The following is a 16,607-nucleotide window of genomic DNA, read 5'->3' as shown; positions in this document are numbered from 1 at the left end:
AGCCAATCTGCCTCCTGTTGAGGGCCCAGATTTTCTTGTCTCTTCTTCTCCTGCAGAACACCTCAGGTTGGATCACGACACACAGGCCTCATGGAGGACTGTGTCTCAGCACAGATCAGAGCAGATCAGAGTCAGAGCAACCATCATTTGGGCATGGACATATGACGCAAACACTGATCAGAGCACAGACAGACAACAAGATGCTTTGAAGTTGTAACCTTTCAGCATAGAGGCCTCTGATCCGATGGTAAGGACTGGCCTTTGTTCAGAAGCCTTCAGTCAGACCATGGAAAACAACATGAGAGCACCACACAGCATCGTAGCACTAGATACTGTGAAGTACTGTAGCCAGAAAATATAAATATTCAAAAGTATATTATTGATAATACTCAAATGTAAATCAAGATTTGAATATACAGTACAAGAAGGTTAAGATAAACTATATAATTCCTTTACTATGCTAACATTGGCTTAATGAAAATCCTCTGCATGTCAAAGAATCTCCCATGAAGCAACTCTGTTGTAATTCAATATAGGACTCCAGCAGCTCATCACTAGTACCCTCTGAGGACGCTTAGACAAGAGGTATAGATGGAGGTCTTTATATCTGCACAACACAGAGGAGGGTCATGACCTGAACATCAAGAATAACAATCATTTGGAGTATTCAACTGCAGTAGAAACATAATAAGGATCTGTTATAACAGACATGAAAATATGCTGAATACTATACTCACCATGGCCATTCTAGCTAGGATGAGTTTTCAAAATGACCAAATCTCTAACAGCTTTTCGTCTCCTGGGCACAAGAGAGAGCAATCTGGCGTTATGGTGTCATTGGCTTCATTTTGATAACGCGCTGTAACTTGCAGTGCAACCCCATGTAACCATGGCATTATCTGGTCAGCCTGCCAGGCGGACACAGCATCCACAGGAGATGACAGTCCGGGGTTCAAAGTGCATGGCCTAATATTGCAATATTCCTCTCGCTTCCGAGCCCCTCCACCCCTCCTTCCGTCCTCTTCTCTCTCTGGCCAACCCCCCCATCCCTACCAGTCGCGTCATCGGGCTCTGAGATATTCCGGTGAGAAAATGCAATGCTTGGATTTGGCTGATTACATCATTGGAATTTTAAAATGGGGAACATTAATCCACAGCGGCCCATATTGGGTTTTCTAAACTGGCTGATCATGATCTGCAGCCTCTCCAGCAGCCTATTCACAGCAAGGCTCTTGGGCTCGGCTGTTTGGAAGACCTCTCTGTGTTACACAAGTGGTACGCCAGGGGAGAGGGAAGCAGCACCACTACTAGAACCAGAATGGCTCCTCACTCCTCCACTAGCTGCCTCTACCTCAAACAGCATCCTTGGTAGTAAGACATATGGGATTTGATTCTGTCCTTCAAATACATCTGAAGTAAATCCTCATTCATGTTTGTAAAATAAAATAAAATTTATGAAATGTGTAACTTACACATGTGTACTACATGTCCTCCATATCTATGCAGTATCAAAAAATCCTTTGCTTAAAAAAGGCCTTTGCCTGTCTTGCTGCCTGCGCATCAACATTGCAGTCTCTCTCCGTAATTAGCCGAGCAGCAGAGCTAATGTACAGCTCTGGTTGAGACTGCACCATGGCAACACTGTCTCCTCCCCTCCTCTACTCAAGGTCCTCTGCCCCAGGGACAGACAGAGACACAGCTGAAGACGTCTTATGACTTAATGTGTGGGAAGGCAGTGCTCAACATTACTGCCTTACTTATTCTAACACAGGGATATGTACTAGGATATTATGTAATTCAGTTCAACTACAAATTAGGGCCATCTCCAAGATACGGTGGCTAAGATTAGTGCTTAGACATCACGCAGTTGCCCTCAGTGAATCTTTCATTTTGTAAAAGGCTGGCAAGAGTGATACTGAGACCCATGAATGATCAGGGAATTCAACTGATCGTTGATCATCTATGTGATTCATTGACACAAATATCCCTGCACATTCAGTGACCAGCTCTAGGAGCCTGAGCTCTGTGACATTACCATGGGCCAATAGACAGACTGAGATGACTGAGATCAGGCAACGAATCCCAGGTCCAAGCCCATCCAGCCGTGGCTTTCCTGCTCCAAATATACATTTAGAGAGCCCCACTGGGGCATCTGCTATTACAAAGGCTTAATGGGAGTTCAAGTCTCTTTTCCTATTTCCTGAAGCAGCCCTTCTGAAAATCACAATGACTAATATCACATAATAAACTGCTTTTCTTCTTTTGAAACACTGCTTCTTTAAGCATCACCGCCCTTTCTTCACTTGTAATGAGTTTTGGGGGACTCAGGTTTCAAGAGGACACTATCAGCCTGAGGTTAAAGAGCCATAGTTAACTTTAAATAACAGACAACAGGCCTATACTGTATTTGCAAGTGGTGGGGACCAATATCGATCATTTGATTTGATATTATGTGATATGTTTGATATCGACATGAGCGAGGCATATCATGATATTGGTTTATTCTTCCTGTTAACCTACACTACTATGTAAAAAAAACATACATGACTGTTCCTGCATGCACAAAACCCTCTCACAGACTTTTTCATAGGCTCTCAACCTAGCATACTGAAAGGAAAACTCCACCCCAAAACTATCTTTCAGTATTTGTTTAATTAGTCCATTGTTGAAATAGTCCCAAAACTATTACATATATTGAAAACGTAGGTGTTGAAAAGCAAAACATTTTGGGACTATGTCAAGAATGGACTAATGAAACAAATACCAAACTATAGTTTTTTGGGTGGAATTTTCCTTTAAAGGAAAGATGGGCTTAATTGACACAATGTCACACTTTTTATCTACTTACCCAGAGACAGATTAACTCATGGATACCATTTTTATGTCTCTGCGTACAGGAACAACTAGCATGCTAGCTGTTCCTTTAGACTTCCAGTCATTGCGCTATCACATTCAAACTGCACGCAGAGACATAAAATGGAATCTATGAGGATGCTAAATTGCCAAAATGTCGAACTATCCCTTTAATTACCTGCTCATGGAGCATCAACAGTAGATTGATGCCCATTGTATTCCGACTGGTTGGGTAGGTTTTAGGCTGTCAGAACATTCACACCCGGCCTAATTGGCAACCAGTGAACATTCACACAGTTGCAATGTTTTAAAAGTTTAATAAATTCCTATTGTATGTCAAGTGCATACTTGTGGTGTTTCCAGGTGGTAGTCGTGTGTTAGCTCATAAAGTTGGGTAGGTTGTTTCCAGAGGCAGTTTGGAACTAGGTAGAGAGTGTTGCAACTTAGAACAGGCGATTTTTAAGTGCTGCACGCTTCAGCACTTGGCAGTTCCGTTCTGTGAGCTTGTGTGACCCTACAACTTCACGGCTGAGCCGTTGTTGCTCCTAGACGTTTCCACTTCACAATAACAGCTCTTACAGTTGACCGGGGTAGCTCTAGCAGGGCAGAAATTTGACGAACTGACCTGTTGGAAAGGTCGTATTCCTATAACGTTGCCACGTTGAAAGTCACTGAGCTCTTCAGTAATGCCATTCTACTCCCAATGTTTGTCTATGGAGATTCATGGTTGTGTGCTCGATTTTATACACCTGTCAGCAACGGGTGTGGCTGAAAAGGCAAAACCATTAATTTGAAGAGGTGTCCCCATACTTTTGGATATATAGTGTATATATAGTCTCTCCTAAGACTAGCTCTTCAGACTAACTCTATACAGTAAAGATGGGCCTCAAAACCTCACTAAGATTTCAAATAATTCATTGATCGCACCTCAACTATAGCCAAGGTTGAGGATTGGCATTAGACTATGTTGTTTAAAAAAAAATCTTGGACATTAAGGTTCCTAGCATTGAAGTAATGGCCAGAAGATGGCTGCTGTGCTGTTAGTATAAAGATGACATGGTAATGCTACACTGAGTAAGGGTGCCAACCGCCAACGTTCTATAGTTCCAATGCTTATAAATCAACCGCAACCCAAATACCTACGGGCGCCTTGACTCGGCCGCCAGTCATAAAAAAAATTATACAATAGCACAGAGCAGCAGAGGCGCTACACTGATGCATAAAGACAATTACATCAGTGCCCAATGAAGTTCTTATTGCTCTGCTGTGTATGGCCCGCTGAGCCCTGCCAGCTCCAACGTTGGGCTGCTGCCTGCTGACCATGTACTACTTAGAAACTTTGATAACGTACTATGGTAATCCACCATGTAATCTGGACAGGCCCCGCTTGTGCTAAAGCTTAAATACAGTACTACAGTACAGTCAGGGGACGGAGAGATGCAGAGATGACACCAGACGCTGGTTATCAAATATAATGTATGTTCAGCAGAATAAAAAAATGGAGATAAAATATATTCGTATACAGTATTGCTCATGTTCTGTAGTCTGAAGACATTGGGCAAGGCAGTGTCTTAGGGGTCTTACTGAACACAGTAAAATACTATGTGTAATACTACAGTGTACGAGGCACTAACACAAATCCAGGGGAGGAAAGGAAATATGAGTTTGAGAGCTGCAATCATACAGTGTAGACAAGACAGACGGCCACCAACCTCTCCTCAAATATGGCATATTCACAGACACCCTAGATGCACAGAGGGAAAAGAAATGTCATAAATCCAGAAAAAGCTATGTCAAGGCCGGTGTACCACATCTACAGTGCAATGAGAAGTAGGATATTAAGAAGGGATTGTTTGGAACCAGGAACGGGTCAAGTTGCGCTCTCTCTATCTGTTTTTATCTCGTTCTCCGTCTCTTTCTCTAGGCTGGGGATATCTGTCTCCATTTCCCAGAGAGAGAGGGAGGGGGAGATACTTTTTTAAGCACATTAAGCTCAATGGGTAGACACAGTATACTGTATATCCACTGGGCAATAATAACTGATAATGTAATGAACCAGGGGCCTGTTAAAGGATGATCTGTGGTCTGTGCTCTAGCATAGACATACTGTATGTCTTTTCACTGGGGAGGGAGGGGGGAGAGGGGGAGGAGGGATGGAGGGAGAGCGCAGTGTCAGGCAAACATATGCTTCTGTATGTGACTATATGGTGCTTGTACTGTGTTGATCCCATTCGGAGTGGTTTTTCAGAGGCATAGTGACTAAGACCAATCGAAACAGCAATGAAAAACACCGACACTACTGGAATTGCGGTGAAAACATGAATAATTGAAACCAATTGCTCTATGTTAAACAGATGTGCAATCAACAGCAGGTTCAAAAAGACCTTCCACAGTTTAATTGTTAGATTTGTCAAAAGGAATCCACGTATTTCAACTACGGATCAACCTTCATCATTTAGTTTAATGCATTCAATTTGTTCAAGGCCTCATTTCGATGGGGGAAAAAAACTACGTATTCAGTGCGACTTCAAAGATAAAAGACGTGATTGTTTTGAAGGCATAGCGGCTGTATATTAATGAAGCAGCACCTCGTGCACATCCTCTTAAAATGGCAGAGAAAAGCTATGCTAATTATACTGACGCACAGAGCTGAAGCAGCCTGCTGAAACATACCCACACCATGTAGCTAGTTGATTGGAGCTTTTGATCCGGACAATGCATGAGAAAGACAGAAGGCAGAGGAAGAGATGAGAGGATGATCGGGYAAAAAAAGAAAACTAGAAAAAWAATATTTAAAAAATGGAGGCCAGCAGACCAAATGGCTAAAGGGCTGCTTGGATAATGCATTAGCGAGATCAGATGGCACTCAGTGTAACTACGCTACACATGGGAAGAGATGCACTGACTGCATCGCCAAATGTTCTACTCACAAGACACAACTCTCCAGAAAATGGGAAAAGACATCTAAGTCTGTGCATTTCAGCTCTTCCCGCTTTAGCATTTAGTCTTCATTCTGCATCTCAATATTCATCTGAAAAACATGTTTGGCGACAACAGCTTCACAATACTGCATGAATAACAGCATCCAGTCAACACTCTACTGTGAAGAATATTCCAGATCTGCAGGCCCTTGTCTACACCGCTACAGTATACAATACATGCCTCCACTGGAGCCAGAGCTGCGTTTCTAAAATTACGAGCAGTGGAACAATAGCCCGAGCGCTGTTGAAAGCGCCCACGGACACCCACAAAAAAGGAGAGGAGTCAGAAGGCTTGGGGATAGGCCCAGTCTTCAGCGTTATCGATGTGATGCATGCAGTCCCGTGGCAGTGTGTGGGTGTTCTAGTACGCTCTGGCCAGGAGTTAGTGCTGCGATCTGAAGCATACCCAGCCAAGAGCAATAGAGGAATAGAACCCAGATAAGGCAACAGGAGATGACTGTTGAAGCTAGAAGTACCATACATAAATCACACAGCACTGTTTTCTGTACATATTATTCATTATAGATTATAGCAGTAGGGGGGCGAGACCATGTGACCGTGTCCCCCCATCATCAACCAATGAAAGGCCTCTTCCTCCTCCCTTATCTTCCTGACAGAACAAGGGAACGATGGTCCCATCGTTGAATCAGGAGTACAGCACTGCACAGCACATTCCCGTTTCTAGGCCAGCCGCTACCTTGATCAGCAAAACCCCCTAAATAAAACAAAGCAGGCAAGCAAACAAACAGCCCTCCCCTCCCCTCTCTCCTCTCCTCCCTGGCTGGCTAGCTGGCTGGGAGAGGCAGAGGGTTGGGCCCAGGCAGGGGCTCTGACAAACAGCATTCGGATCACATGGCCTGGCCTCACCATACATGGCAGAAAGCAGGCAAGCCGGTATACACACATTATGTACATGCAGTACAAACAGCCCACACCAATACACATTTCATTCAATTCTGCAGTATAAGTTTTTATAAACATATACTGCAGATTTGGTTGCATCTGAGAAGCATATTTGTATTATATGTTGAGTAGAATATTTATATTTACAGTAAGCCTAACCTTGAAACAAAGCAGGTCCACCTCTCTGTGAATGAAGTACTGCAAGTCCATGGGGGCTGCAGCAGCTTTTACAGGAGGTGTGGGAGGTGAGGTTAGGATCCAGTCCAGGGTCATTGTTAGACCAACACACCTGACTGTTCAAGCTCTACTACTTTTCTAATAGCTGTCAAACGATCCCCGTCACTCTGATGTCCACATCTGTGCCGGCCTCTTCTCAACCACAGAATCCTTGCCCCCTCTAAAGGTGTAGAAAAAGTTTACTTTTGTAAAAGTGCACATAAATATTGCAGCACACCTTGTCCCCTCTGTTTCACTGTGCATTTGCAGTGATTCACCGTGCAGCTCTCCTCCCTTGAATCTTTATGAGTCCGGTACATTTTGTTTTAGGCAAAGGTCTGTTCGAGATATGTATGTATGTATGTATGTATGTATGTATGTATGTATGTATGTATGTATGTATGTATGTTTATGTATGTAATGTGTATCGTGTATGTGTATGTGTGTGTGTGTGTGTGTGTGTGTGTGTGTGTGTGTGTGTGATGGTGTAGAAGAAATCCAAAGAGACAGAGAGGGGAGACATATAGATAGATATTAATACAGATTGGACAGGTACTATCCACAAGTCCTTGTCCAATGACAATTGATACTGCAAGTGAGCATCAGTGTGCAGCCAGCCACTGAAAGGCATGAATACAATATAGAAATGACTTACAGGGGAGAAAGTCTCATGGCCGTTAACCAGACTAGCAGATTGTCATAGCTAATAAGATTATGGAGTAACTGTGTTGCACTGGTCCACGTCAGCTAGCTGGACGACTCTCCTCCCACGGGGCAGGGCACTGCTGGCTAGCCTGGTATGGAGGTTATACAATACCAAAGTTTGCTGACCGAGTAGGATCCCACAATTGGCTCCAGTATCTATTTCATGCCTCCTACATATCTGGATCCACGCTGTGTCCCTCCTGAATACACTGTACTGGATATTAGGGTCAAATGTATCCATTTTGTTTACCCAATACAGCTTTATGTGCACACAGCAGCAAAGACATACAGACTGACCTACTCTTCTATGTTTTATCACACCAAAATGCTCAAGGCTGAGATCCCACGAGTCTCATGTACTATATAAAGTAGCACAACGTAGCAATTGCATTTTGCAAAAGCTACGATTAACACAAAAGTGTGTAGGAATTCAGAGTATCAAACCAAAGTATCAAAGTATCAAACCAAGCACAGAACATCCCACACTGTCTGACACCAAGCTGACTCTGGACATCCAGTTCTGTAACCCCTGAGCATCCGCCCAGCACTCAGCCCCAGTGATTAGTCAGAAACAGGCACCCCCCCCTTTCTACAGACACACACTGCATTTAGAATGACATCATTCTCTGAATGCCAAGCTGTCTGGCCTTTAAGAGTCACCAGAGATAATGGGGTGGATGGAGTGGGGGAGGTTTGGCCCCTCTGGGATCCACCCCAACCCCATATTTGTCTGGGGCGGCCTGTGATCAACATTCTCTAAAAAGGAGAGGCAGCACCCCACCAATCAACTCCACTACACTCACTGGCAGACAGGCCTCACCACCAGGATCCTAGCTGCTCCTGTTTCTTACCTCTCTCTGTACCACTCCAGATGTACTGTTAGAAAGCTATGCATTATTACTGGCTGTACATGTCCCAGGGTTGACATCTCAGGCCAGACAAACAGCAAAAACCAACCAACTAACCCCCCCCCCCCCCCCCTCTCCTATGCTCCCTTCTCCCATCATCTCCCTTCCATCCATCCATCCATCCTATCCCATCCTCTTCGCTCAGAGGCCCCAGTGACAGCCTGATACGCTGGATATCTGCTGACATATGTCATATAGATGGGACATACAGTATCTTCCCCATCAGAGAGAGGAATATTAGCCAATGAGAACGCTGACATGTAACGTTACATCCAATATATATGCAAATAGGCTCTTCCTCAGAATACATGTCATGAAAAGGCCATACATCTTGTCCTTCTTGCATGTTCCTGTAATAAGGACGTTGTAACGCTCCAGTCCCAGTGTAGTGTAGCCATAGCCTATCATGCCAACATCCCCTCATCCTTGCTCCCCATTTTGAGATCAGCTCAGAGATAAATTCCTCTTGATCTGATGAGAACATTCCTGCGTTCAGATGTAGGCTGTCTAAATCACAACAGGGGTCTGAGTTCAAGACATCTGGGTAAAACACCTTTGTAAGTCGTCTCCTGTAATACTCCTTGGGCTGGACCCTGTTAGAGGCCTGGAAAATTACATCAAAATGGACAAAGTCTCATCACATTGACACAAAAACGCACAAAGAAAATGTATGTATTTGCTGTACGCACAGAGATTCCACATACTGTACTAACCTTGAAGAAATGTGGCATGATGCAAACACACCAGATATGTGGATATAACCATCAAAGAAAAACTTGGACTAAAAGCCTGTTAATAACTGTTTATTTACTATTCAACTATTGTAGAAACATCTGGTGGTCGGATCGTCGAAAATGGAGACATTGGAGAGCGAGCCAAAGTTTCAGCGAGCAGGAATAACAACCGTGATCACCCAGCAAGAGAGAGGCCAAGAGACATTTCTGATCCAAACCTGAAGGCTCTCGACCGGAAACCACCTATGGGAGTGTTCATGATGTAAGCCCACACTCAACGCTCATGCATTAGAGTGATCCTGTACGTCCACAGAGCACCAATGATCTGGTAAACAATAGACCTATGACGGAGCATGGGGGACTGGGAGGGCATTTTGGAAAAATTGTAATATCTCGCTCATAATAAATAAAGTAAAAACCAATTAATATTTCAAGCTAATCATAGGCACAGAGCTGGAGAGCACACACAGACAGATTGGAGCCTGAGGGGGGAGGGAGAGCTCTGAGTGAAGAAGCCTCCCATTAGGCCAGGGTCTCCTCATCTCTCAAATGGAAATTCAACTGCTCATGTTTAAAGGAAATGCTCCTTTTAATCCCAACTGGCCTCATGTACATCCATCCATCCATAATTAACTTAACCAACCCCCTGACAATAGCCATTGACTGTAATCTTGCTTTCAAGGAGATATGGTGGGGAGGGAGGAGAACAAAGACGTGCGGTTAAATGGAAGGTAACATACTATACTTTGGTTAGTTTGGAACAATTTCTTAGCCATTTTAGGAACTTTTTATGGAACGCTTCTGGCTATCAAAATCCTTTGAAAAAACCCAGATATGAAAATATGTTAACCAACTGTAATCATGTATTATTTTGAGAGATTATGTCGGATGACTACTAATAACAGTTTCAGTTTCCCCAAAATCTTCCAAAAGATGCATGTATCAGAAAGATCAGTGTGGTTGTGTGACTGTGTATAATATGAGCATTACACATGTCCATGCCTGCCCTGGTGTCTTGTGAGTGCTGCGAATGGTGGTGGGGGAGGGGGGAAATTCCCACCCATGGATGTGCAGTGGGGACTGAGGGGAACAGAGATGCTCCAACGTCCATCCAAGGCTGTGCTTTGCCCACAGCAAGCAGAGGTGGATGGTGCTGTGTTGATGCTGTACTAGAGACTGAGAGGGTTAAAACCTGACCCTGTAGAGAGCCTTTTAGGAGGCTGAGGGACAGATGCTTGTCCACAGAGCCATGGGGCTCCCTCTCTCTCTCTCTCTCTGAGCATCCCCTCTCAGCACCACCAACTGCCTCCTCTTACATAATCTCCTCCCCCTCTCCAGGCCGGCTGTCTTTATTGGTTTAGTGCTCTCTTTTTCTACATTAGCGTTTTCACCTCTCTTTCCTGTCATCACTAATTCTTTCTCTGTATGTCCGGTGATGTTGTGCCGGTTACATTGCAGATTATCACTGTTTGGATTTGTATGCTGTATTTTACACACGTTGAAACGTTCTCTGTACACCCAGACGTTCTCCTAATAAAGACCAGTGATAATGTGTAAATGCAGTATATTAGGCATTAAACCATCCCAAAGATCCTCTGACAGGATGACAAAAGAGTAGCAGTACCAATCATTTTAGCTCCATTGATTTCATCTATCAAAGGCTGTGGCTAAGTTGTGATGATGCATGCTCCAAATAACCCACCCCCTTCGCATGAATTGACAAGCCACTACATAAATGAATGAGAGGCTGAAAAACATTTCACATGAGATATTGGCTCCAATTTATTTGCAATCTAGACATTACATTTACGCTGGGAATGAGCAGTTGGCAGGAGGATATTTGTACTGATGGTAAATAAATAATCGACACGAAAATGCTTACGTAATCAAAACTGCCGTGAGGTTTTAAACGTGAGAAATGAAATCTGCCTGATTGGCTTGGGCACAACTGACGGTGGATATGGACTGGTTAGAATATACAATAGATTATTATTACAGCACAATGTCAAGGAAGCAAATGAAATGAAACCTCTAGCTAGTAATATCAGTTAGGTTGCTGTTCATCTATGCTCAGTAGAATTTCTCCAACATTACCAGTGAGATTTCAGCCTCCATTTTACCCCCACGCTGTCTCTCTCTCCTGCCGTCTTATGCTCTCTGCTCAAATAAATTCACACACATACACAGTAGCTTCGAACACCGTGTATATTATGGGACTAAACAGACTCACACACACATACACAGAGAACCATTTCATACACACACAGTGGCCCTTCCCCCACCCCCAGCTCACTCTCGTGCGCGCACGCACACACACACGCACCCTGCCTAATTACAGATTGTGTTCCTAGCTTTAGTCAAAAGAGAAATGTCAAGACTGAGACAATAGAGGCCCCTGAGACGATAAAGGAAATGGTAAATGGAGAATATAAAACATGTGCTGGTTTAAATGGTCCTAGTTACAGTATCATATCCGCCCAGTAGGATGGACGCTTCTTCCCTTTCATCAGTCAGTCAGCTTGGTCCAACCCCTCCATCTCACCCAACCCTCCATCGCAGAGCAATGTACATCATTTAAGGAATAACCAGCCACATACAGAAATAAGCCATCTAATGGAGTCTGTCTTTCTCCTCATTCTCCCCCTCCTCTCCTCCTCATCTCATCTTCTCTCTCTCTCTCTCTACAGGAAATCTGCCAGATGAGAGACAACCCTTTCAGTAGTTCATCCGTGAGAAACATGCTTCATATATGTCAGGAAAAAATTATTTTTGTTAAGGGCCGATGGAGGAGAAACATGTGTCTGCATTGCAGCGTAATGAGCCGGCTTTAGTATAATTTAGCCAATGAATATTGCTCGATCGCCGCTACACTCTCTGTGGCTGTTGAATGAAAACGAATGCAGGGCTGTTTTAGTCTGTGATGTTAACATAGGCCTTTGATGAAAAGCAATAAATAAGCAATACTCGTTCCCATCTGATCTTAAGGCATGCCATTCTTATGTTGAAGTGAATATAGAACACTAGGCCTGCTCTGCATGGTAGACAAATTAATACGAAACAGCCCACTACTCCCTAAATGAATGAATAAGTATGAACAGATAATCTGTATTAGAGCTGGGATGAAGCAGTGCATATGAGAGAGCTCAGGTTGCTCTCTACCACACCACAGCACAACAAGACAGATAAGCACCTCTAAAAAGGTGTACACATGTCTGTTTCAACCCAACAACCTCACAACAAATCCCATTTACCCACTGCCCCTCTGCCTAATCCCCAGAGGCGTGGGATAGAAGGCCATAAGCCCGGCTGAGGAGGTTGAGGTAGTTACCTGGTCGTACCACTCCCGGTTGGAACAGGTGCATTCCGGCCACCAACCTGCTTGACCACCYGKYMTGTTGCCATTCACCTTGGMGCCGCCCTTGGATTGYKSCTTGGGGTTTGGGCCTCCGGGACCCCCGGAAGACATCATCTTGCCCTTACTTCTCCCCAGAGTGCCCCCTCCTCCTCCCATGCCTCCTCCTCCTCCTCCGCCCGAGGCTGGAGGCTGTGGTAAGGTCTGCCCGCCCCCGGGGCCGTACCCGGCCGGGTATCCATAGGGCTCGGTCTGCCATTCTTGGTACTGAGGGGCGTCCATCCTGCGCAGGGCGGCCATGCGGGTCACCTCGTAACATTCTGGGCACTTGCAGCAGTGGTGGTGTTTGTGCATGCTGGCTGTGCTGGCGCTGTGCTGCGCTGAGCGGCGTGGTGTGGCACTTTCTCTCTGCTGCCTCCTCAGATCACACGCAGCACGCTGCGATCGGCTCGCAGAGCGCTAATACTGACGCAAATAACACTAATCACAGCAATTCGACTGATTTTCCTTTTTTCTCCAAATCCTGTTACTTTCCTCTCTTCATTCCCCTCAGATGCAAAAAAAAAAGAGCGAGGAGGAGGGGGGGAGTAGCAACAGGAAAACCCCAAAATTCTAAATGAGTATGTAGTCTTCCTTCCTCTTGACGTAGAAGATCAAAGAAAATAATATTGAAAATATTGTATATGATCACACAATCAGAGACCAGCCCCGATGGTAGAATTTTCCTCTCGCCGCTCTTGTTTCACAGTGATATGTATATAAATTCATAGATATATATATTCATTTGTTTATATATTATATATATTTACACACACACACATACATATAAAAATATGAATATAAACCGACTAGCACAAATACACAGATATATACAGAGATATGTATATATATATATATAAATATCTATATGCGTGTATACAAATATATATATATAAACAATATGTATATATATAAATTATATCCTCAGATGAAATCTTCCTCTGTATTTCTCTTCCCTTTTTCCAAACCCGTTTTCTTCCTCCTGTTTCACCTCCTGTGTTGAGAAGCAGTGTTTTCTTTCTGTTTCTCTCTCTCTTTTCTCAGCCTGCAGAGAGGAGCTGAGCACTGGATTGCCTCTCAGCCTGCCTGCCCTAGATGTGGATTATACAGAGGGATGCGAGCAAGCGAGAGGGAGATGGAGCGAAAGAGAGAGAGAAAGCACAAGAGAGAGAGCGAGGGGGAGAGGGTGATACGTAGCAGCATCCCTCCAGCACCTCAACCCTGACAGCCACAGCCAATCAACTGGCAGTACTGCCATCAGCAGCAGCAGCACCAACAGGACTGAGCGCTTCACTGGCTGCTCTTAAAGGGGCCACGCCACCTAAACCACACCGTTCACTGCCTAGAGAGGAAAGACACTGCCTCACACATGCAATGACTGTAACCTAGTCACATTTGTCCATCTCCTCCATATGACTGGGCTGTGTTTGGAAGTAAAAGACAGGAAAGATCATAACCGCTTTCTCCGTCTGTTCATTCCAACCCTCAGTGGGGATCCTCTGCCATTCGAATCCATGTTTTTCCTCGTTCCAATGCAGCCAAAATCCAACAGGCAACCTCCAATTTACAGCCCTGTTCCAGGGACTGGTCCCTAGGTGTCTATGGTCATCTCTGTTTCAATGGTGGGAGCTTTGTTGTCTTGTGCCATTGATTGACACCCTCAGGGCTAATGTCATGTATAGCTCTGAACATCTAGACATAATGTAATAATGAAACGGGTGTGGTTGCGACTCACATTCACATGACAATCCTATTGCATTTAGTATATTAAAAAAATTATAGGGTGATTATACTAAAAGGTATCACCATTATTAGGCTTTGTCTTGTAATAAAGGGTGCCTACAAATCACCATACTAAAAATCCTTCTCTAGCTCTTCTGCCGATACCCAATGTATTACATTTTCAGCAGGCCTTGAACAACATTGAATAACATCATTCTGAACACCTAGATGAAACATAGCATGACGACCAGAGCCCTTTACTGACAGGTAGAGACTAGTGCAGTACATCTAAGAACCATTGGCTCACTGAAGAACCATGGGGGAAATATTTCACATGTTCACAATGATGACATCAACACATGTGTACGCAACAAACACGATTACACGCTTGGGCTTTCGAGTGGGCGGAGAAAGAGAGAGGGAGAGAGAGAGAGAGAGAGAGAGAGAGAGAGAGAGAGAGAGAGAGAGAGAGAGTGAGTGAGAATGCCAAAGAGAGACAGGAAGAGAGAGTATGGGTGGATATGTATTTTCTATGTGTGTGGTTATGATTTTTAGTTGGAGATAAATTCATAAGCTTGCACAAAGCAGTTAAGTGTTGATCAGAGCTCCATCGAACAGACACTGAGGTTGAAGGTCTGTCTTTTGGATAACTGGTGTGTGTGTGTGTGTGTGTCTGTGTGTGTGTTACAGTGTCGGCATTAAAGCCCTGCATCTGTGCATTATTAATGAAATGTGGTAGGGAGATGGAACTGGGTGTGTCTGTCTGTGGGAGAAGATAGTGGCTATATTTACATATGAGTGTCTGCTGTGAGAGAGGGAGACACTATCTATGAAAAGAGTACATTCGAGGGTACACATAATGAACATCTAAGAGTACGCATCTTGGTGTGTGTCTGGGGACATAAAACAGAGTATGCATTTGTATCAATGTGTGTGTGTGTGTGTATCTGAGTGAGTGCTTACAGTCAGTACACACTATGCCTCTGCAGCCCTACCAGGAGGCACCAACAGCAGGCTCAGCCACTTAATTACACGCAACAGTAACTCACTTCATTATCATGATATTCTATTCCTGTAACTTATGGAGATTCTGCAAGCGGAGCAGAAAGAAGGGGGAACTTTAGCATTTTTTTACAGAGCGAGGGGCCACTGAGAACTCCCATCTCGGATACGAAGATGCAGTCAAAGCCAATCACAGCTTGAAGGCGGTGCTTGAAGGCGGTGGCTTGAAAAGACGTTGCAAGCAAATCCATCATGGCACACATGACCGAGCACATGTTGGAACCATCCTCTCTCTGCCTCTCCYTCTCTCTTACCTATCGTCTGCATCATATTTAACGTCCAGCGGTATGCAGCGAGGGGGTTTGCAGTATAAAAGGCAACATATGACAGAGGGAATGAAAATGGATGGATACAGTACAGGCAGGAGAGATGAATGGAGAGCCGGAAAGAAACAGACTGCCTATACAGTGCATTCGGAAAGTACTCAGACAATTTACTTTTTCTACATTTTGTTACGTTACAGCCTTCTTCTAAAATAGATACAATWATTTTTTTCACCACATMAATCTACACACAATACCCTATAATGACAGGTTTTTAGACATTTTTGCACATTTAATTACAAAAAAAGTATTCAGACCCTTTGCTATGAGACTCGAAAGTGAGCTCAGGTGCATCCTGTTTCAATTGATCATCCTTGAGATGTTCCTACAACTTGGAGTGCACCTGTGGTAAATTCAATTGATTGGACATGATTTGGAAAGGCACACAGCTGTCTATATAAGGTCCCACAGTTGACAGTGCATGTCAGAGCAAAAACCAAGTCATGAAGTCAAAGGAATTGTCCGTAGAGCTCCGATACCGGATTGTGTCGAGGCACAGATCTGGGTAAGGGTACCAAAAAATGTCTGCAGCAACGAAGGTCGCCAAGAACACAGTGGACTCCATCATTCTTAAATGGAAGAGCAATCGGGGGAGAAGGGCCTTGGTCAGGGAGGTGACCAAGAACTAAAAGGTCACTCTGACAGAGCTCCAGAGTTCCTCTGTGAAGATGGGAGAACCTTCCAGAAGGACAACCATCTCTGCAGCACTCCACCAATCAGGCCTTAATGGTAGAGTGGCCAGACGGAAGCCAATCCTCAGTAAAAGACACATGACAGCCCGCTTGGAGTTTGCCAAAAGGCACCTAAAG

At 44.3% G+C, this 16,607-nt stretch overlaps 1 protein-coding gene across 6 annotated transcripts in view; it reads right to left on the bottom strand.

The window, feature by feature from the left end:
* The window catches only part of dlg3 (discs, large homolog 3 (Drosophila)), a 129,676-nt gene that overhangs the window by 67,983 nt on the left and 45,086 nt on the right, over positions 1-16,607 (bottom strand). For 2 of the 6 annotated variants that reach the window (XM_070444191.1, XM_023989889.2), the window contains exon 1: positions 12,629-13,832. The exons of 2 other annotated variants lie outside the window; for them this stretch is intronic. In XM_070444191.1, coding sequence (XP_070300292.1) covers positions 12,629-13,006 — 378 coding nt within the window. In that variant the 5' untranslated portion in view covers positions 13,007-13,832. Of the gene's footprint in view, positions 1-12,628; positions 13,833-16,607 lie in introns of those variants that run through there. 2 more of the 6 variants (XM_023989883.2, XM_070444190.1) reach the window with 1 other exon arrangement.

This window comes from Salvelinus sp. IW2-2015, linkage group LG6.2, assembly GCF_002910315.2.
Source record: "Salvelinus sp. IW2-2015 linkage group LG6.2, ASM291031v2, whole genome shotgun sequence".
Classification (NCBI taxonomy): Eukaryota; Metazoa; Chordata; class Actinopteri; order Salmoniformes; family Salmonidae; genus Salvelinus; species Salvelinus sp. IW2-2015.
This window is presented reverse-complemented; position numbering and strand designations above follow the sequence as displayed.